This window comes from Podarcis pityusensis, assembly GCF_964106645.2.
Source record: "Podarcis pityusensis genome assembly, chromosome: 11".
Taxonomy (NCBI): Eukaryota; Metazoa; Chordata; class Lepidosauria; order Squamata; family Lacertidae; genus Podarcis; species Podarcis pityusensis.
This window is the reverse complement of record NC_138036.1, coordinates 23991568-24015350: the sequence shown is the minus strand read 5'-3', so window position 1 is coordinate 24015350 and position 23783 is coordinate 23991568. Positions and strand designations below refer to the sequence as shown.

The 23783-nt window shown below is 44.7% G+C and overlaps 1 protein-coding gene across 6 annotated transcripts in view; it reads left to right on the top strand.

Moving 5' to 3' along the window:
* Positions 1-23783, top strand: part of PDE4D (phosphodiesterase 4D) — a 622159-nt gene that overhangs the window by 306849 nt on the left and 291527 nt on the right. The window contains exon 1 of one of the 6 annotated variants that reach the window (XM_080972599.1): positions 20836-22239. The exons of the other annotated variants lie outside the window; for them this stretch is intronic. Within the exon in view, the coding sequence (XP_080828725.1) occupies positions 22187-22239 (53 nt within the window). The 5' untranslated portion in view covers positions 20836-22186. Of the gene's footprint in view, positions 1-20835; positions 22240-23783 lie in introns of those variants that run through there. 6 annotated transcript variants of the gene reach the window in all.

The window sequence follows — 23783 nt, the reverse complement described above, 5'->3', positions numbered from 1 at the left end:
TTTTCTTTTTTGCATGTTGAGGTCCCCAAGCCACCCCCTAAATAAATCACAATTCACACAGAATTTTTGTTTAAGGTTTTTGGCATAATTTTGGCCACAACTTTATTAAAATACATAATGTGAGTGGTTGCTTAGGCATTGGTTACGACTATGTCTCCACCCAGGGACAGAACTGACTTCCACAACCCTGTGAAAGTCAGTAAGGGAAAACATTTGGGGAGAGGATGGAGCTGGGTGCCAGACCCTCACCTCTCCCTGCATGCTCCCAGGGGCTTGAACGGCCCAAGCCCCTTACCAGGGATTTGGACAGAAGCATGGCAAGCCCCTGGATTCCTTTAACAGAATTCCCTTGCAGCAGCAGCATTGGAGGGGCAGGCACAGCCAATCCTTACCCCTCCACCAACCAGTTTTAACCAATGCCTAACTGCAAGCTTGCAAGTTGTGACGATTTGCTACGCAGTAGGCAAAAACCAAATGGCACCAGCCAATCAGCCAAATGGACAAAATTCCTACCAGGCCCCTGCCCCTAAAGCAGACGACCCCATAACAGGCATAGCAAGATCAGACACACAAGCCCTAACTTAGGGAGGGTGGGAGGGTGATCCGATGCACGCAGCAAAAGGGAACGTTAAATGCTATGTGCCAAGCATATAAACCCTCAGGCCATCCCACAAATTGGCAACATCATAATTTGCCCAAAACCCCAGAATAGCCAATCACAATCCTGGACATTTAAACAATCCCACCCATCAACCAAGAGGGGGTGTCCTGTTAGACCCCACAGCAACACGTGCTCTCCATGAAGGAGAACACGCTTTCTCGGTGGATTTTGCTGAGTGCCCATTGCTCCTGGTTTTTTTAACGTTTCAGAAATCGAATGGTCTTCCAAAATGGATTACATTCGAAAACCAAAGTTCCATTGTAGCAAATTCCCTAATTCTTGTGAAGTGCTTGTGAAGAAGTACTTACTTTTGTCTGTCCTGAATCTCCCAACATTCAGCTTTGTTGTATTTTGAGAAACGGAGAAAAACTTGCCTCTTTCCACACACACTGCATAGTTTTATATGACTCCATCATGTCGTTATTCACCTAAACTGAAATGCTCCAATTATTGCAACCTTCCCTCGGAGGGGAGTTGCTGCAACCCAACCCCTGGACCATTTTGGTTGCCCTTTTAGGAACCTTTTCCAGCTCCATAATATCCATTTTCGAGGTCAGCCGACCAGAACTATATGCCGTTAGAATTTCCCTGTAGACCTTTCTGCTAAATATGTGAAGGTCAGGCGAGGGGACGGGGCTTTCATCAGGGTTGCATTTGTGTTTAAAAGGGGGAGGCGGAGTGTGCCATTTCAATGAAGGAAAGGTAGAGCGAACCATATATATATGACGGGTGAAATAAAATCAGAGAGGTGATTAAAGCCTTCCTAGCTCTCTGAGGCAGCCTTAGGTAGGAGCTGTCAGAACAGGTCAGCCAGTGAAAGCATCACAATCTGATGGCTTGAGTGCGCTTGAATCTGTGCCAGTCTTTACTGTAGATGGAACCTGTTATCTATTAATACATTAATGTGAAAGTCTTCAGGACCTTGTTTTGCTTTACATCAAGGTGAAGCGCCTCAGCAACTACGAATTAAAATTTTAAACGCAATGAATCAATCGAAGCTGTCTGTGTACGCCATCGTTACCCACCTGAAATTCAAGAACTATGACTTTGGGGGGGGGGGAGGGGATAATGATGATGATGAAGACGACGACGATGATTTACATTACATTATAATGAATCACCTTTAGCATTTTGGTAACTCCCTTCATCCTATGGGAGCAATCCTGCTTCTGCAATGCTGCGTGTGGAGCTGTGCGCTTCTAGGCCCCAGGATGTTGTCTGTGCGTAGGGTCCTCACTTTGAGGAATGGAAAGGCCTAGGAGGGCATGGAACCTGCACCACTCCCTTTCTCAAGAGGCGAAGGCAGAGGCTGAGATGCTGAACTGGGGTGAGGAAGATGGATGGCTTTAAAAGAGGATTAGACAAATTCATGGAGGATAAAGCTATCCATGGCTACTAATCATGATGGCCATGCTCTTTCTTCACGTTTAGAGGCAGTCTTGCTTCTGAATACCACAAGAGAGGAGAGGGTTCTTGTGCTCAGGTCCCCCTTGAGTGATTCCACAGGCATCTGGGGGGCCGGTGGGAGAACAGGATGCCGGACTAGATGGGACATTGATCTGATCCAGCAGGCTCTTCCGTGAAGATGAAATAGGTTGGGCTGACTCACTTCTCTTTCCTCCTTGTCTGCCCCCTTTGGCCTTGTCAGTGACAGAGACTTGAGTTTGCATTCATACTAGCAACCGCTCCATTGTTGTTTTTTTAAAGGACATTCAGGTAAAAAAACCCCAACAACTCTCAATAGGGTGGTAGCTAATAGATCTGTGAGTGCAACCATGCACAAATTTGCACATATCTTGCACATTTATTGGGTAATTTTGAGGAGTTAGCAGTACTACTCTTGGAGTAGACAATGGCACATTGGCAGTAAGAACGGCATTGGTTCTTGCTTGATTTGGGGAATATAGCATGGACTAAGTGTGTTTGCTCCTTCTAGAAGGTCCCAGGTTCAGTCTCTGGCATCTCCAGATAGGATTGGGAATGTTCCCCATCTGAAACTCTGAAGAGCTTCTGCCAGTCAGTGTGGACAACACTGAGCTAGATGGAAAATTGGTCTGACGGTGTAATAATAATAATAATAATAATAATAATAATAATAATAATATTTTTTTATTTATACCCAGCCCTCCCCAGCCAAGGCCAGGCTCAGAGCGGCTTACAAGCAATAATAAAAACAAGAAGAATGATTACAACTTAAAAACAAAAATAAAATACAACATTAAAATAATGGAATATTAAAATGTAGCCTCATTGCAGGAGGAGAAGGAAAAGAAAAAAGAAAGAGAGGGAGGGAGGGAATCAAAGTGGCTCCAAGCCAAAGGCCAGGCGGAACAACTCTGTCTTACAGGCCCTGCGGAAAGAAATCAGATCCTGCAGGGCCCTGGTCTCATGAGGCAGAGCGTTCCACCAGGCCGGAGCCAGAGTTGAAAAGGCCCTGGCTCTGGTTGAAGCCAATCTAACTTCCTTAGGGCCTGGGACCACTAGGGTGTTGTTATTTATGGACCTTGAGGCTCTCCGTGGGGCATACCAGGAGAGGCGGTCCCGTAGGTACGAGGGTCCTAGGCCGTGAAGGGCTTTAAAGGTCAAAAGCAGCACCTTAAATCTGATCCTGTACTCCACCGGGAGCCAGTGCAGCTTGAAAAGCACTGGGTAAATATGCTCCCATGGCAAAGATCCCGAGAGGAGCCTCGCTGCAGCATTCTGTACCCGCTGGAGTTTCTGGGACAGCTTCAAGGGCAGCCCCGCGTAGAGCGAATTACAGTAGTCAAGCCTGGAGATGACCGTCGCATGGATCACTGTGGCCAGGTCGGGACAGGAAAGGTAAGGGACCAACTGCTTGATGCGGCGAAGGTGGAAAAATGTCGCCTTGGCTGTTGCTGTAACTTGCGCCTCCATGGAAAGGGAGGCATCAAGGATTACACCCAAACTCTTAACGGAAGGCAATGGCACTAATTGGCCCCCCGCAAGAGAAGGGAGTTGGTCCCTCATCCCCATGCCATCCCGACCTAGCCATAGGACCTCTGTCTTCGAAGGATTTAGTTTCAATCGGCTCCCACGAAACCATCCAGCCACAGCTTCCAAGCATCTGGTCAGTGTGTTCGGGGCCGAGTCGGTGTGGCCATCCATCAGCAGATAGAGCTGAGTGTCATCAGCATATTGGTGACAGCCCAGCCCAAAGCTCCGGATAATCTGGGCAAGGGGGCGCATAAAGATGTTAAAAAGCTTCGGGGAGAGAATTGCGCCCTGCGGCACTCCACACACCAAGGAGTGGCGCGACGACATTTCCCTCCCTAGTGCCACCCTCTGTCTCCGACCAGAGATAAAAGAGCACAACCAGTTACGGGCTATGCCCTGTATCCCCACGTCAGCGAGGCGGTGGTCCAGAAGATCATGATCAACCATGTCAAAGGCTGCTGACAAATCTAAAAGGATCACCAGTCCTGACCCGCCTCGATCCAGTTGTCTACGGAAATCATCTGTTAGGGCAACCAGAGCCGTCTCCGTCCCAAAACCAGGACGGAAACCGGACTGAAATGGATCTAATGCCGATGTTTCCTCCAGAAACCTACCAAGCTGTTCAGCAACCGCTCTCTCAATTACCTTACCCAGGTAAGGCAGGTTCCTTCCTATCAAGGGTCCAAGATGCATTATTCTTCCACAGAACAGCTGGTTCTGTTGTGAGGCATTAACTGTTGCCAGCTGGTATTGTGTGGCCCAGAATCATGGCTGGACAGCTGTCTCTTGTTGCGATGGCCAGGCTCTGGATTTCCTGCGTCAAGCAGGGGCTGGGCAGGACTAGAGGGCTTGCAAGCCCTCCCTCCAGCTGTGTGATTCTATGGCTGGCAAAAAACCGATAATCTTCCACCCAGGGTTTCTCTTCTCCCCATAACCCTTCCTAGTCTAATAGGCATATATAAGAGTTAGTTTAAACAAAGAAAACCTTCTATTAACATAAATTACATTGGCTCCATGAGAAGATAAGTGTGTGGCTGGGAATAGATTTGCTGAGTAATAAAGGCACCAGGTTACTTCCCCAATAAAGCCTGGTGATTAACAAGTCAATTCATTAAGTGTTCCTGCAGACTTCCATTGAGTTCTGTTCTATGGCAGAAGAAAGGAGTTGTGCGCCATTTCAGCGATGAGACGTACGGTTAATGAGCTGCCCTTAGCAGACCCCAAGAGCCTATGCAAAATATTCCAGATCTCAGGTGGGAGATGATTCTCATGGAACTGCACCAATCTGTTGCCACACACAAAAGACTCAAGCACTTCTTTGTCCAAACTGCACCTGCTGCAACCCAGGGACGACCTCAGGGGACCCGCCATACTGCTGTATGAATAGAGAGAAAGGAGAATTAACTTATCAATTAATTCCTTTAAAAAAAAAATCTTGGATCTGTCTCTTGCTTTTATGGTCTAAGGAGATTCTGGTTTTATTGCAGCTTCAGATAAAGACTAACCTGAATCCCACATCAACAGTAAAGCCAACCTATAGGAACAGATCATACAAGTACGATAGCAGTATCAAACTATCCAGCAATTTCCAGGAATAAGTCAAATAGCTATTTCTGCATAGCAGGGGGTTGGACTAGATGATCGGGTCCCTTCCAACTCTATGATTCTATGATACTATGAACATAGCAAGCTGCCTCCTTAGAGGTCAGAATACTGTTTAACAGAATTTATATACTGCTTGACTGTAGCAAAGTCGCCAAGCAATTTACAGTTTACAAGGAAAACCTCTAAGTGGTTTATTTGTCCACCTGTTCCAATGCAGTTTTCTATTAAGTGTGCTTAAGGATTGTAGCGTTTAGTAAGCAACATATATGACTGGGTAGCTACCTCTCCACAGAGAACTATTTCACAGTATTCGAAAGTATTTTGAACTCTGTTTAACCCTGGTATTACTGCACTTTTGACTCAAAGAAATATGTAATCCCGAATGTTTTCCATTTCTGCCTTGGCAATGCAAATCGCAAGGATTTTCCTGAATTTCTTAGTATTAACGAAATCTCCTTGTGATAGTAGATTTGATTATGCAATGAATATTATGCTTAAATGCCATTTTGTGTTTGCCATAGTAAGGATTACCAGGAGTTTGATGTATTTAATGCACTACTTGTATTATACAACAACCCCCATAACAATTGTATGATGAATACCCACTGGGTGCTTGATAGATCCTCCTTCTGTTGTAGCTTGGTGGTAGAGCACATGCTAAGCAGGGGGAGGCAACCTAAGAACCAAGGGCCAGATCCGGCCCAATTGCCTTCTCAATCCGGCCTGCGGATGGTCTGGGAATCAGCGTGTTTTTACATGAGTATAATGTGTGCTTTTATTTAAAATGTATCTCTGGGTTATTTGTGGGGCATAGGAATTTGTTCATTCCCCCCCCCAAAAAAAAATAGTCTGGCCCTCCACATGGTCTGAGGGACAGTGGACCGGCCCACGGCTGAAAAAGGCTGCTGACTCCTATGCTAAGGCATGCTGAACATCCCAGGTTTGATTCCTGACGTTTCCTGTTAAGCTAAAAAAGACCTCAGACTGAAACACAGGAGAGCTAATTTACGTTCCAACTCTACAATCCTATGGTTCTGTATACATAATACTGAGCTAGATAGACCAGCGATCTGACTTGGTGTAAAACAGTATCCAGTGTTCATGCAGCACCTTTGATCCAGTGGGCAGTCTACACAACAGATCACCCTTGCTACACCTGAGCAGGTGTGGAAGAAAGAGAGGAAAGAAAGACACTTTCAATAAAATGCTAAACTTTGCATTGACTCTAAAATTTTACTTTTGAGGGTTGTTGTTGTTTTGCTTTTTTGGAGGGATAAGGATAAAGCCAACTTGAGAGCTTTATTGTAGCCAAATCCACCCAACATATAAAAAATGGGATTTCTTACTTATGCTCAATGATGTGTCTAAATTCTAAAAGGATATTAGAGTGTGTGACAGGCAGGCCTCTACGGGGTGGGTATTTCACATAGGGGTTCTGGGCAGTCTCCCATCCTGGCACGGACTCGATCCAGACCTGATTAACTTCTGCAAGCGAGCTGCTTCATGCACCATTGGACCATGCCCTTTTAAGCTTGTTCAGAATATTTTAGGATGCTACGAACTATCATTTATAGAAGCTTTCATTCACTGAATTCAGCTTCACCTGGAATGAAAGCTGCCTTTGTAGCAGGCTCGGAGAAACTCAACCCCCTGTCTGAAATACTTAAGCTGGCACAAAAATCTTGGTAAACTCCCCCAGTCCTTCAAGACATTGTGAGGCCATTATCCGGGGGGCTGCAGATTTCACCAGAAGCCTGGAAACATGTTGGAACCATGGTTAGTTCTTGCTTAAGAACTGAATGGTGCTACCTTTAAATCCAGCCTGGAGTGACCTGAAGCGCTTCAGAGAATTACAACTGAAGGCAACACCTAGGTCAGCCAAGACAGCTAATTCCTGGGATTCTGCCAAGCATCAGTTCAGGGATATTCTTGTAGCCTCTGCACCTGAGACTATTAACAGCACTGAGCATGGTTTATTTTTTGAGAGCTGAGCAATATGAAGTATCTCTGGATTGCCTTTCTCAATATCTGTCCAGTTGTTGTTGTTTTTAATCCTCCACAAAGGCCCTGCTGTGCGTTCCTCAGCTGCATGAAGGAGTTGCTATTAATGAGTTCTGCTTTGCCGCACATTAATTCTTATCCCCTCTAACGGCAATATTCTGAACAGAGGGTCTCCCATATTGATGTTGCAAAACATGATGATACCACACCAAAACATGCAGCCTGCCCCTCTCTCTCTTAGATATGCAATCTCTCAAGTCATTTTTAGGAATCTTAAAAAAAAAAAATCATTTTCCCCTACCCTCTAAAGTAGTTTCTTGTCCTCATGATTGCTAAGAGATGTTTGAAAGTAGCATGAACATTACAAAGATTTGAAACAAGGACTGGGACCTGGAAAGGCATATAAGGGCTTGTTCATGACCAGCAATACTTCTTTTAATTAAAGCTCCCGCCTTGCCCCTACCCTGTTATGTGATGAACATGAAACTTCCTTCAGTTTACTATGTGATTTGGGGTGCAGGTAACAATTTAAGAAACAGTTCTGCAACCTCTGTGAGCAATGAAGAAATAGCTCTGGAGTTTTCTGTATCCTGGCCAAGAAGCTAAAGCCTTATTTACGTTCCCATAGAAAGATTTGTGACAGCGATAGGATTATGGTGCCAAGGAGTCAACGTCTAAACCTCCTTCAATGTTTTTGGTGATATCACCAAAAGCTGTGTTTTGTCCCTGGTCTTTAAGGTGCCCTTTATAAGACTCCATCGTGCTAACATGCCCTGTAATTGGAAAACAACAACAGTTTATGATTTAGATTGTCACATGCTCACTCCCGGTCAGACTGCTTTAGATTAAAAGGAGAGCAATAAAAGCTTTGGAGGTTGGGAATATTTGACTCACATTCATTTAATAAATCTCATTAAGGATTTAACAATCAATTCATTATTCAGTGGCAGTTGCAACTTGTGAGTGTATAGAAAGGATATTAGTCAGCTTCTCCACATGACCAACTGTACTTCTTCCCTCTATTTAATTTCTGCATGAATCTGAATGCCCTGAGGCAGGAAACCTTGTCTTCTTCAATACGATCAATGCTTGCATCTCTCCACTAGCACAGACGTCATGGGCACCCAACAATGGCTCTTTCCTAACACCTTCCTTGTCAGTTTCTACTACTGCAAGGATAGGGAACCTGAGGCCCTCAAGGTGTTGTTGGATGACAGCTCCCATTAGTATGTGCAATAGCCATGGATGATGGGCGTTGTAGTCTTTTGAATGGCACCATCTTCGGTACACGTGGTGTAGGTTAACAGTCACTGAGAGGAAAGGGAAGAGAAAAGGAGGATGCATGTCTAAGATTTGTGTCGCCAACATGACAAGTTTGGAAAGCTCTGGTCTGAATGATATCCCGAGTCTCTTCCAGTTCTGGGGATTCTGTATCCAGTGAGGGTTAGAATATTAGAGGTTGCTGGACTGAACAGGCAAGTTTCTTCAAAAGACCATAGCTGGCCACTTGCGTGACCCCATCAGCATCTAAAATAATGAGCTAGTTTGCTATAGCTACAGTTAATTGAGTGATGGAGAACAATAAGTCAAAGTGGGCTAAACTAGAGAATTGGTGTGTGTGTGAGAGAGAGTTGGGCTAAAAGTGGGGGACCCAAAACATGTCTTGATCTTATTCTGAATCTAAAACTATGACTAACTGAAGAGCAAGATCTGTGAGCCCCTCCATCCTATGCTGAGGTTGTATATATGCACATAAAACCTTATGTTCTGTCTCTGTGGACCTTCATTCTGCAGAAACTGAATGCTGGAAAAACGCTTGAAACCCCTGGAATATTGGGGATGGTGTGTAACAATCAAACAAGCCTATATTTTAGGCTATTATAATCTATAAATGGATTCAGCATATCACACAGTAGTTGTGGTATATACCCATTTTAGTGAGAATGGCAACTGGGTGAAACTGAAGTACTTAAATTTTCAATGCTTTTTTTTTTTTTTAAAAAAAAAAAGAAAGATAGAAAAGCCATTGCTTCCTTTTTATAATTTTTGTCCTCTGGCAAGCCTGCAATGATTTTTAAGGAAAATGCTTCTGTTAGGTATCTGACAAAGAATATCAGTTTTGCAAGGTGGGGGGAGGGACACAGGGAGAAACGATACCTTTGATGTTGGTTTCTCCGCATAAATAATTTAAACTTGAGTGCAAATGGTGTATTAGGCAGCCAGTTTCTATTAAACATTAATGACCGTACATTTCATAGTCCATCTTCTCCAGCTCCATCCTCTGTCTAAACCACATCACTGCAGAAAAGACCAAGGAGATAGACTATGGATTTGGCAGGTCTAAAACAGACATGAAATATCATCAGGGCAGAAGCATCTATATCCACTCCTGCCTCCTTGCATTCAAGAAGATCAACCTTTACAATCCAAGCTGATAGCCATTTTTAACTCATTTTAAACAACTTTCTTTAACCCGTGTAAGACAATTATTGTACTTTCTCACAGACATTTTTGGCCCAATTACAGTCACATTATGTTGTTGGTTCAGCGTTATCATGTGTGGATTATAGCCACCTTATTGTTTGTCTCCAGAGGGCATCCATACATATTGTCCTTTTCATTTCATTCGCTATTCTTTTTCAGTTTATAAAGTCATTCAGATCATACATACTGTATATAAAAATATATAGATTGCAGATCTTTGATTTCCACAAATCATATCAACAAAGTTTTCATTCCAGTATGTTTAAAAAGTGCAAATTCAAGCAAGTAGGCACCAAACTGTTGAACTCCAAAAAATTGCTTTCTCCAAATCCAAGAACTGGGTTGTTTTTTTTAAGTAAAGCCTTTTTCATATTTTCTTTATCTAGAAATGTGAATTGATCCAGAGAGTTCCAAGGTCATAAAACTTTGGAATGCTTTAAGATGAATCTTTCTTTACTCACATGTTATCCTATTCAATGAGGAAGAAAGCATCTAGCCAAATCTTATGCTTGCTTACATAAATCCTGTGGCCCTACAAATACTGGGACTCCAACTCCCATCAGCATAACCAGTGATTAGGGATGATGGGTACTAGAGTCCAGCAACATCTGGGATGCCACAAGTTCCCCTCCCCTGATAGAGAAGTAAATCTTGCAGTGATCAGTAGGACTAACTCCCAGCAGTCTGCATCCCTAAGCTGCTATCTGAAGAACATTTACTAAGGAAGAAGCCCCACTGAGCAACCTGGGACTTACTTCTGAGTAAGCAGCCTTAGGATTGCACTCTTGATATGCCAGCTGGGCTGACCAAGCAACAAAACTCTCAGAGCTGATCCGGAACAAGACAGCTTGGTAAAATATTTTCTGATAATCTTTGCTTGCTTTTAAACTCTATTTCAGGGTGAGTTGGAACTGGTGGGATGGCAGTAAAATTTGTCTAATGAGTTAGGCAAAAAAGGAAAAGCTTCTTCAATATGAATCACTACATGTATATTAAAGGCCTATTTGTTACCATCTTTAAGATCATATATTAACAAGAAATATAAGTCTGTGGACTAACTTCCCCAAGGGAGAAGCTCAGCTAATTTAAAACTGTTGTGAATAAATCATGAGTAAATGTACTAAAAGAACTAGGATTCATTGGCAATGAGAGGACTGTGATAACCCTTGTAGATCTTTTACTTTCCTAAATTTATTTGAAACAAAAACCACAGCGCCCCAGTGTCTGGCTTTGATTGTAAGACTGACTGCAGACAAGCAGAGCATATAACCATTGGTATTTATTTTCTTCTTCTTGGCTTCTATTGTAAGCCAAGATGTGAAACAAGGTGGGTCAAAGTGAGTTTAAAAATTGGGGTGTCCACTAACCATAGTTAAGGGTTACGCTGAGCAAACCATGGTTAGCACAGATTCCCTGACTCTCCAAACCAAGGGTAGCCAATGTGGTGCCTTCCAGCTGCTGTTCAACAACGATTCCCATCATCCTTAGCCAGTATGGCTAATGGCTAGGGATGATGGGAGTTGTAGTCCAACAGCATCTGAAGGGTGCCACATTGACTGTTCCTGATCTGGGCTCTTGGCTTGCACTGTGACAAGCCAGTTTCACTGGATGATCTCTTTGTGTATGGGTACATGGGGAAGGCTTAGCTTTGCAACCTAAGCCATAGTCGCAGTGTATGTTTGTGATCATGTCCAGGGTTATGGTTAGTGCAAACAAGGGCAGCAAGCAACATTTAACTGATTGAAAAATCCTGGCAGAAGGAAAAAAAAATATTCCCACTTTATCCCACTGGTCATATGCAAGCAATCATCCAAAGAAACTTCAAGAAATTCAAAAGGAAGGACTTGCACAATGTGTGATTAACCTATACAATTTACTATAGGTACAAGATGTGCTGTTGGACGCCAGCTTAGGTAAAGGTAAAGGGACCCCTGACCATTAGGTCCAGTCGCGGACGACTCTGGGGTTGCGGCGCTCATCTCGCTTTATTGGCCGAGGGAGCTGGCGTACAGCTTCCAGGTCATGTGACCAGCATGACTAAGCCACTTCTGGCGAACCAGAGCAGCACACGGAAATGCCATTTACCTTTCTGCTGGAGCAGTACCTATTTATCTACTTGCACTTTGATGTGCTTTCGAACTGCCAGGTTGACAGGAGCAGGGACCGAGCAACAGGAGATCACCCCGTCGCGGGGATTTGAACCGCCGACCTTCTGATCGGCAATCCTAGGCTAGATAAGTGTTTGCAGTATAATGTTATTAATAGCTATGGTTCTATGCTACTGTAGGATCAGGGACAGCCTGCCTCTGAATGCGAGTCACTGAGAAACAGTGGGATAAACCTGGGGCCATTGTGTTCTGCTTGTGGATGACCCAGAGGTATCTGGATAGCTGCTGTTGGCAACAGGGCGCTGAACATTTGGTCTGAATCCAGCTGTGCTCGTACGTTGTTTTCAGAGCCTGGTCCATAGGATAAAGATGCTTGCCTTTTATTGATTCTTATCTACACATTTAATAAGATTTTTTAAAAAAACAGGTGTGCATGTGCCAAATACCTGGAAACCCCTTTGGGATGCTTTAAGCTCTGCAAGTACTTAGTAACTCTCCAATCTTTGCCATAGTATGAGGAGTGAGTGCATCACATTTTGAATTAATCACTTTTGGAAAGGTTTTGCTGACTTACATCCCCCCCTGCACCCAGGATAATATGACATTGCACTAAAGCAATTAGTGACACAGTATTATGCAGAAATAAATTGGTTTGACTGTGTTTCTTGTAATCAGTATAAATAATATCGCACATGGTGAAATGGCATGGAATATTAACAGGTCTGAAAATCAAAATGAGAAGAGTAACAAAGCAACATTTTGGTTTTAAAAACAGGTCTTGGCCATCTTCAAAAGATATATCTGACTGAGCTTTAAATACTTATGCTAATGTTTTATTGCTGACGGATAATAATGAATACATTTTTAATATGGTGCCAATAGTCAAGAGCAATTTTATTTGCCCAGGCAGGCGCATTATGTGACCCATGAGAGCAGCAAAATAACCAGACAGTACAACAGTGATGGGATAAAATCAGGCCAAATCTTTATTGACAGCAGCAGGCAGAGCAAGGGTTGGCATGGCATTGGGTCCCAGGAACAGTTCATCATTCCACAAGCCCCATGTTGATGGAATGGATCCGCTGATAGCCAGACCTCAAAGGTTGCATTTACACCATTTCCTTTACACTCGGCAACATATGATACAAACCTCTGACACACTGCATCTACCACACCCACTAGCTGGTGCCGTGTCTGTCTCATTAACTAGTCATTGTGCCAACAGAGTCCGTTTCTAATAATAACAAGGAAAAATAGGACACCAGAGGCCATTAATCTCTCTTGGAATGAGTCTTAAGAGCACTAGAAAGGATGAACCGTTAAACCAGTACTAAGTGTAATTTAGTGCATCAAAACACTTTATATATTGTAAACATTTTGGTTAATGTCACATAAGAACATAAGAATAGGCTGCTGGATCAGGCTAATGGCCTGTCTAGTACAGTGGTACCTCGGGTTAAGTTCTAATTTGTTCTGGAGGTCCATTCTTAACCTGAAACTGTTCTTAACCTGAGGTACCACTTTAGTTAATGGGGCCTCCCGCTGCCGCCACACCACCGCTGCGCGATTTCTGTTCTCATCCTGAAGCAAAGTTCTTAACTCAGGGTACTATTTCTGGGTTATCGGAGTCTGTAACCTGAAGAGTCTGTAACCTGAAGCGTCTGTAACCTGACGTACCACTGTACAGCATCCTGTTCTCATGGTGCCTATTGGAAATCAGGAAGCAGAACATGAGAACAAGCACTCTCCCCTCCTGTGATTTCCAGCAATGGACATTCAGAAGCATTGCAGCCTCCCATCTGTGGTGGCAGAGCATAACCACCATGGCCAGTAGCCATTGACAGCTCACTTCCTCTCCCACAGTTAAGACATGGGAAGCATCAGTTGCAGCCTGATCATCATCACGCTTGCTTAGAAGTGGATTCTGCCGAGTTCAGTGGCAGGTGATTCCTGCATTGCAGGGGGTTGGACTAGGTGATCCTCGGGGTCCCTTCCAACTCTACGATTCTATGGTTCTAGGTGCTCTCTAATGTGTGCATAGGATGAGCAGTTTTTACTGTTGCGTTTGGATGCAGAACAGAATGAAGATGACTTAGGGTGGCCAGCTATACTTCACCAGAAAAGAGGGTGCTTGGGCTGTGTACACACCATACAATCAATGCACATCTTCCTCACCCCCCCCCCCAAAAAGAATCCTGGGAACTGTAGTTTGCACTTCACATAGTTATAGCTCCCAGCATCCTCCTTAACAAACTATAATTCCCAGTATTCATGAGCAGCTGGGTGAATGGGACTGAATTTTTGCTATGGGACTGAATGCTGGAAGTATGTCTTTGAAAGGTTAATGTGCTGATCCACCTGTATTTTTTGTGGTTCGTTGGTACACTCATACCAAGCAAACAGAGAGTCTCCTGTCTGTGGTGTAAGCATTTATTTATTATTTCTCACTGAGTGCATTTTGAATGCCCTCCCTTAATTGCCCTTTTATCAGTTTTAGTTGTCACCATTTGTGTATGTTAATTGCTGCTTTCCTTTATTTCCTTTTAATTGTTTTATTGGGGAGGGAATTGGTATGAAATCAAAAGGTTAAGAATGAGAGATCAACCATGAAATTCTCCATCTCCTCAATGAGGGTAGAGAAACTGGGGCAAGTAATAGGATATTCAAACCTGCTTGCGCTCATCGGGAATAAATAAAATAGGCCGAACCTGCAAATAGGGAGGAATAATGTACAAGGTATGGGAGCCTCAATAGTGAATGCTTGCCTATCCATAGTAGGCCGATTTTAGGGCTGGAGTCAGATGCAGGTCAGAACGATGAGGCAAAGTCAGCTGTCTGTGAAGTTAACTCTTTATTCAAGAAAACAGCATGCAACTCAGCAATACTTCCCAGTAGGTCTTGCTCCTATGGAGCAGTTGCCAGGACTGAAGGTCCTTCCACACCTCTCTAAGGCTCCTACTCTCCTGGATGTCTCCCAAGCAGTCTCAAACTACATCTGCGCACCTCTGGTCTCTGTTCTGCCCTCCTCATTATCCTATGCATTTGTTGAGACCAAGAAGGGGGGGGGGGACTTGTTGCCATAGAAGAGGGAGAGTCCTTGGATTCTACAGCAGCCTCTTAACCCACCTCCTCTGCTTCAGCCTCAGAATCTGAACTGCTCCTTGTCACCAGCTCTCCCAGCTCACTAAACCCTGTTGCCCCTTCATCATCCAGCCTCTCCTCCCAATCTTCTCCCTCTGATCTCTCCTCAGTGTCCCACCACTGATCCCTTGGCTCTGAGCCTTTCTCCTCTGGGGTTTCCCTGGGGGGTTCCTTGGCTGGTGTCTCCCACCACTCCTCTTTGTCCAGCTAGTCCCTGACAGCTGACTGCTGCTGCAATTACATTTTATTATTAAGAAAGATCTGAAAAAGCACCGGTGGGCAGCATTAAAAAAAAAAAAAGAACGGAAATGCACTGGGCCGATGACAAGATGCCCTAGATGGTCTATAAGAATGGGCTAGCAAGGGTGGTAATTCAGGAGAAAAGGGCTAAGATGAAAACCACTTATGCCTGAAGGTAGGTAAAGGTAAAGGGACCCCTGACCATTAGGTCCAGTCGTGACCGACTCTGGGGTTGCAGCACACATCTCGCTTTATTGGCCGAGGGAGCCGGTATACAGCTACCGGGTCATGTGGCCAGCATGACTAAGCCGCTTCTGGTGATGCAGAGCAGCGCACGGAAACGCCGTTTACCTTCCCACCAGAGCGGTACCTATTTATCTACTTGCACTTTGACATGCTTTCGAACTGCTAGGATGGCAGGAGCAGCGACCGAGCAACGGGAGCTCACCCCATCACGGGGATTCAAACCGCGACCTTCTGATCAGCAAGTCCTAGGCTCTGTGGTTTAATCCACAGCACCACCCGCGTCCCTTATGCCTGAAGGTAGTGCGATACAATAGGGAATATCCTTGCTGAGACTATATCCGAACAACAGCCTCCACACAGCTGACTGAATGACTTACTTCTAAACCACAAGGGCAGGAAGCATTCTTGGGGGATGAAAAGAGAGGTACACAGTCTTGCAGCACTGTGTGCCGTAGTCCCAGGGTAGGCGCTTCTCTGCACTTTCTCACATCTGCTGGCCTTGATAATTCCCTGCTGTGCTCTTGAGCAACTGGAAATCAGTGCTAAGATCATCACAGCCCCTCTGGGACTGGTAGTGATGAAGCCACAAACATCCTCCATCTGGAAGCACCCTGGCAGATTAAAGAGTTTATAGCAAACAACAAGCCAAACGCAGGTCTACAGTGTGCTGTTGCGACATCCACAACTGGTTTGCATGAACCCGAAGAACGATCTGCAAGTCGAGGGCAACATTCAACATTGCTACTGAGTTTACAGCTTCTCATACCGCCTTGGAAGCACTGGCTTCAGAAGGATGTTGACAAAATATAAAGCAGCCTCCACCACTGTGGGCAGGAGGCATTGAGACAGAGTTGCTGCTATTGTTGCTTATTAAATTTGTATGCCACCCTTCACCCGAAGATCTCAGGGTGCTTCACAGCATAAAAATACAAGATCAAAACACAAAATACATAATAAAACAAGAACAAGAACCAAAACAAGCAATCAAAAGTGCATGTGGAAAAAATGGATCTGTTCCAGCCCACATGCACTCTGGTGTGTTCACAGGATGGTATGATGGATGCAGCTTCTTTTATTCAAGAGGTGAGGCAGAAGCTGCTTTTATTCTGATGAGGCAGATGCTTAATTTTGGAGATGAACTAAAACAGGCATTTGCTGGAGGTGTTTGGATCTTTCGAAGCTGCTATTTGGGAGATTTTTTTGGAACTCCCAGAGCTGCTATTAGACCCACAGTGGGAAAAATCTCTATTTAGTGGGGTTAGTGTTGCCACCTTTGTTCTGGCAAAATACAGGACAAAGCAAGATGGGGCAGTTGGGGGCCGGTTTTTGTTTTCATCTGGTGCTGAAGTGACTTCAAAGCAATCCATTATAATCTATTGCAGCCTAACAGGATGGCCCCTCTGGAATTTGACATACACACACACACATTTGTAAATCTTTCTGTGCTTGGCTACCTGGAGGCTACTACATCTGCTTTAAAAAAGGTCCAGTCGCGGACAACTCTGGGGTTGCGGCACTCATCTCGCTTTACTGGCGGAGGGAGCCGGCGTTTGTCCGCAGGCAGCTTCTGGGTCATGTGGTCAGCATGACTAAGCCACTTCTGGCGAACCAGAGCAGTGCACAGAAATGCTGTTTACCTTCCCGCCGGAGGAGTACCTATTTATCTACTTGCACTTTGATGTGCTTTGGAACTGCTAGGTTGGCAGGAGCTGGGACAGCAACGGGAGCTCACTCTGTTGCAGGAATTTGAACCGCCGACCTTCTGATCAGCAAGCCCTAGGCTCTGTAGTTTAACCCACAGCACCACCCGCGTCCCAGCATCTGCTTTAGGCCCTGTCTGAACTATACATTTAAAGCAAAATCATACATGACTTTCCCCAAAGTTTCCTGAGAGTTGTTAGGAGACCCCTGGGTGCTGAAGCAATCAAGGCCTCCTTTCTTGGGAACTATGGGAATTGTCACACTGAGGAGAATAAGGATCACGTAACAACTCTCAGTGCTCTTAATGAACTACCATTCCCAGCACTCTTTGGGGGAAGCTGTGGCTGTCTGAAGGTGTAGGATGTGCAGGGTGCAATGGGAACAAGTATGCTAGCTCCAACCTTCACTGTGAGATGGAGGGCAACTGTCTGAAGCAGGGAAGACTGTATTTGCTTAAGCAGGACTGCTGGGATGGGACTGTTGTATGCTAACAGCTTCTGCCTCCCTTGTTGCATTATTCACACACAGCCCACCACCACATAAGATCACACTTTTGAAGGGGTTGGGGAAGTGGTTCCTATGCCATGAGGGCTGCAGTGGCAGAGGAGGACAAATCCAACCCTGACTTCTGACTTCAGAGCAATCTGATCTCTGAGGAAAGCTGAAAGCAGACATGTCAGAACTTCCAATTATGGAAAATATGGCTAATCCAACTAATGAAACACCAAGCCTTCAGCATTAGCAAAGACATCACCACATTTTCCATTTAGAATTGTTTTATTTAATACTCACAACTGCCCTTTCTAATAAAGAAGATTAAAATTCAGATGAATGCTAAACATTTATTTCGCTTACAGAGTTGTATAATGTTATTAAGTATTGAGATCCCAGAGAGACACTGACGGTCAGAGTAGATAATACTTAATAGACAATTCTGGGACAAATAGTTTAACCTGTATGGGCAAGTAGTTTAACCTGGAATAACCTGGTAGGCTCCTATGTTGGAATGTTTTGTTTCCTTTCTTTATGCACTGGCATGGGACTTATCTCTTGATATTGATTTGGCCTTGATGATTCAACACCATATGGGGCACTTCTTAGTGGGCAAGAATGGTCAACTCGAAGTTTTTGCATGAAAGCAAGTTTGGGGGATCTTTTGCAGTGAATCCCGGAGCACGTCAGCCATGGTCCAATTCCAGTGGTGCTGTTAGATAATTTTAGACTCTGAACCTAATGGTCTTAAGTGGGTTATAGGGCTCCATAAGTGTTATTTCACTTATTGCAAAACTCTCCTTCTCATCTGCTGAGCGAGAACCTAGACTTTTGTCTCCAAACCCTGACCTTACAGTACCACCATCTATTTATTTCCCCGCCCCCCTCTTTTTCATGCATGCCAATTCATGCACACATGGGGGGGGGGGGAGAGAAATGATGTGCTAAGAGACAATGCAAAAAAGGAAGCAAACAGACACATGCCAAGCCAATCTCTCAGTAACTTTCATGTCAGGGAGCACAGCAGCAGGTGGAGCCAGAGCCAATGGCAGGCAGAATAATAGAATCACAGAATTGTAGAATTGGAAGGGACCATGAGAATCATCTAGTCCAACCCTCTGCAATGCAGGAACTTTTTGCCCTATGTGGGGCTCAAACCCATGGCCCTGAGATTAAGAGTCTCATGCTCTACCCAACTGAACTATTCCAGCTTGAGAGCCAGCTGGTATTGTCCCTGTCCTCTTCCCTGCTTAGTTGTACAACACAGAGACTGAGGAGGAGGAAGCTGATAGGCAGTGCCACTTCCTGGAGTAGCTGTAAGAAGGCAGGTGGGTGAGGTTCGTGGGGCCGTGCCCCATTTCCTCTAAGGTACCACCAGCCTCCACCAGGGTGGCAGGAGTGCAGCTTATGTGCGTGGTGCTTTCCCCTTTGCCTCTGTCTGGCACTGTCTGTGCATCCTGATCAGACTTGTACAGGGATCTGTGTTACTAGAAGGAGGTTACACACAGGAGCTTGGTTGCATAGTGTGATGAAATGAGAATGTTGCTTCTGGTGTATGATCTGTCATGGCTGTTCTTTCCCATTCATTGCTTCATGCTGCAGTGATCATAGAGTTGGAAGGGATCCCAGGGGTCATCTAGTCCAACCCCTCAATGCAGGAATCACAGCTAAGGAAACCTGTTTAAAAACCTCCAATGAAGAGGAGTCTGCTGCCTTCCAAGGCAGTCCATTCCAAGTGGAGCAGCACTTACCACCAAGTGCCAGGCACGTGTGAAGTCATCCTTGCGTGTTTGTATATATTGATATTTTTTACACTCTCGGCCGGTGGCTGCGTGCTGCGTTTCTTTATTACGCATATTGTTATTTGGGGCAGAATCTCCCTCTCTTGTACTGCGCCAAGAACCCAGACGCTTTTAGGCAATCCCAGCGTTTCAGTTAAAAAAAAAAGGGAGGGAAAAAAGGAAGAAAAAAAATAGTGTCGCATCCACGGCGTACAAGACATTCTACAGCAAGATGAGTCATAGCCTTTACCAACAGCTTGGAGAGCGAATGCAGGCTCTGAATGGAATTGGCCAAAGGCTGCGTTCGGCTGAAATGGTGCTTTTCCATTTCATTTTCATTTTGTTTTTCCATTCCGTGTTTTCTTTCAATGTACTTTGCAGAGGTGTGTGTGTGTATTTAACCAACCAACCAACCTGCAGCTCAAACGAGAAAGGAAACTGAATCGCATACGTTTCTTTGATGGAGGCATTTATTATTTCACTACATTATTCCTGCATGTTCATCCAACCTGCACCCCGCTTGACCCGTCATGTATTGGAAATGCAGCTGGGTGGGGAGCGGGGGAGAGAGAGAGAGAGAGAAGGAAACTTGGAGCAGCGTGACTCGCCTGGCAATCGCCTCGTCGCCACACCCCCTTCTACCTTCCCGGCGCCCCGGTCTCAGCAGCCGGTGGGGGCGGGAAGGAGGAGAGCGCCCGGTCTACCTCCTACCAATCGGCAGCAGCAGCTGCTTTGTTCCTAACAAAGGCACCTTCGCCCCCAAGATCCGTTTAGTCCCCAATAGTTTGCTGCCTGGTTCTCGCTCTCCGATGACCACAGGGCCGCGGGCTCCTTGGAGAGACGCGCAGCTGCTGCGCGCAGCAGCCCGGCGCGCCGGCGTAGAGGAAATAGGCAGCGCCAAAAGAGCGCGCTCGCGGCGCCTCTTATCGCGGACACTCCTCGGCAAGGAGCCTTTTATGACCGGGCGAGCCGTTTATGGGATTGTTGTCCTTGTGTGTGACGCTTGTCGTACAGGATTTCCTCCCCAAATAGCTGAGTGGGGAGCCTGATCCGTCACGACGGCTGCTTGGGCGATGCAAAGCCCGGGTGGACCTGGTGAGCGTCCACGCCCCGCTCCCGCCCTTTAGCGAGGAGGGGGGGGGAAGAAACAAAAGAGGGAGGTTGAACGTCATGTCATTCCAAAAGAAAGAAAAAAAAAGCAAATCTTGCAAAATAGGCTGGTGGAATATTTGGCGTGTTGCTTGCTTTTAAGGAGCAGGGCTCATGGAAGGTAGGCAATCCTGGTTTTGTGTATTATTTTTAATTTTTTAAAAAGGCACAGCTCTATTTTCTGCCACTCACCTTTTGCTATAACGGAGCGGCGCCCCTCTCGGAGCCGTCGGTGAAAAGCGCCAGAGGAGCCGCGGTGGCAGGATGGAGAACCCACCTAGAGGGGCCCCTTGACGCGAGCACATCCTCTGTCGGGCAGCCGCGCTCGCTGCAGCCTGGAGCTAATTCTGCTGCACAATTCTCGTGGCACAGACTCGCCTGCAAGTGTCCTGAGCCCTTCCGTAAGAAAAGGAGACAAAGGGGGTCGAAGGGGACGCAGGAGGAGGAGACCAGCAACATCCTGCTGCCTGCACCGTTTGGTCCGGAAGGTCTAAGCCTGGCTTTGCCTGAACTTCACGCTCTACCTATCGAAGGATGTGGCCAGACATTCAGGAGTAAGAATAACCGGTGTTGAGAAGCCGATTGCTGGCGGGGGGGGCGAAACTGGAAAAAAAGAAGAGGAGAAACTCTAGGGAAGGGATTCTTTGATTACTTAGGACTTGAAACTCTCCGCCTAATTCTGCCAAGACGTGAAGGTGCACACAAAGTAGAATATTTAGTTAGAAAACAAGGCTCTGCAGCAAAGGAATCGATCACTTCCATCACGACCGTCGGTGTGTTTACTCAGAAGTAAGCTTCAGTGGTTTTAATGGGACTTATTACCTCCTAAGTGTGTGTGGTATTGCAGCATTAGTCATTTTTTCTTCCAGGTAGAAGACAGCTTTATTATGGGGTTAAATGGCAACTTGGAGTCGGATCATGACAACAACTTCAGTGCATAATGGTATTTCATTGTAGTCTTATCTTATGGAGCAGGAAAATAGCATAACACACTTCCTTAAGGCTCCCTCCTATCAGGCAGAGAGTGGAGAGCCTACATTTCCAGATGAAAAGTTTGCTCTGTATTGGATCAGCTTCCATTCTTTGTCTGGTCTTTCTTGCAAAGAGAGGAAACACAATTAAAGCAACCACTGATGAATATGTGTTTGAGAAGGAAGAAAAAGCAATACTTGTTTCTAAAGGACAGCATGGCAAAACCATGTGAAGTTTTGCATTTCCTCTTAAAAACTGATCTAGCACAGATGGCAAGAAACTCTCTTTTGACTAACCTTTTCCTACTGTCTAAAATGCTGCTGCACAATAAGATGCTTTAATTTATACCTGGGATTTATCAAGGGGAACCGTTGCCTTCATTTAGGATAAGTTGTTAAACATATATGATTCCTTTTGTGATTTTTAAAAAACGAAATACTAGTGAATTGCATTAATGGATGGACGCATAGCTAGAAAACCTTCTGGAAATTCTGCCCTTGAATCCTGGAGATTCTCACTTATGTGGAATACAATACTTTTTTGCAATAGCCCATGACACTAACTGATGCTGCAGTTGTTGCGGAATGTATCTATGAATTCCGTAACAGATAAAGCTTTTGGACAAGGAAAAGACTGAGGCCGATAGAACCATGAACATGATGCATGTAAACAATTTTCCATTCAGGAGGCATTCGTGGATATGGTGAGTAAACTGCTGCACACTTCAGTGTGGAGTTATCCCAATACTTGTTTGCTGTACACTGTGACAATCGATTCCTTAGCACCAAGGGATGGCGATGCAAGTGAGGGACTGTAATCGAGAGGTGCATTAAAAATAAATAAATCCCACACTGGGGACGTAATGCAAGTTTTACAACACAAGAGAAACACAGCAGGGGAAATGTGTACATTTTATGATGTCATTCTTGTTTTTCCTTTAATCCAGCACCATGAAAACAAATTCCCTCCCCTTTCTGTCGCCTTGTTGAATTTAACAGAATTTAACTTTAACAGAAAATAGAACTTCTGTTTTTGTTTTAACTCTTTCAAGTCAATTCTTAGGTTCAGTGTTTTTCCAGACAAATCTTTTCCTGCTTCAGTGAAGGGGTATTTGGTGAAAAGGGCTGTTTTTCCTCCCTTTTCCTTTCTGCTTTTCCTCCTCCTCTCCTCCCTCTGCCCCACCCCCTTTTTGCTAGGGTATGCACCAGAATACGAATGATGCTTTCTCTAAGAAATGCATGCCAAGGGACTATTTTCCCCTCCCTTCTTTTGTGTGCAACGTCAAAGAAACATCAGGGATTAGTTGCATATTTTTATTATTTTTTGCTCCCTTATACAATCCAGGCAGTGTGACTTAATATAACCCTTTCTATTTTGTTATATAATAAGATGGGTTTGCTTACACGGTTGTTAAACAGTATGCTCTAGAAAGTGGACAAATCTGCTTATTCTAGAGCATACTGTTTAACAATGCCTGATAATGCATAGGTATGGGAAGATTGATAAAAGAATGACTAGGATTTTATTTATTTTTTAGTGGTGGGAGGAGGCTTGCTTTCAAAAAGGTCCTAGTACCTATGCATTGTCAGGCATGGCAAGATTCCATGTTATTTATTTAAAAGTGGTGCAGAGAGGGAGCCTCTTGGATTGCTGTAACACATCCATTATGAAGATTATAATGGAGTAACAGGAAGAGGGGTTTTTCCAAGCGACCCAATTAATGTGGTGCTTGGTTAAAAGCTTTATTAATTGATGCTTCTTGTCTTGAATACTGCTCTCCTCAGCACCGAAGCAATACATTTAAAGGCATTGGGTGGCAGCATCAGCATCGCTGAAACATCATACGTAACTGTAGAAATCCAAAATTTCCTTTTCTTCTCCAGTGAACATTTCCACCCGCATCCTTATGTCAGTTTTCCTTACATATACCATTTTTTAAAATCTGTCACATATAAAAGAGAGCATATGTGATCAGTAAATGAGTCATTAAAATATCAATATTTTAAAAGTTATTCCCGTCCCCCTGCATTTGAGTTTCATTTTTCTTCTGCCAGCCTTCTAACTTTCCATCTGTGATAATAAAAGTTCTTTGTGTGTGAAACTGAAGCAGGTGGGAAATTTGATGCAGGGCCTCGCCACCATCAGCTCAGTTCGGGATCATCCTGGGTCAGTGTTGCAATTGTTGCTGTCTTACCACATATTTATTTACACGAAATGGAAAAGACCACTCACACCTGACACTGATCC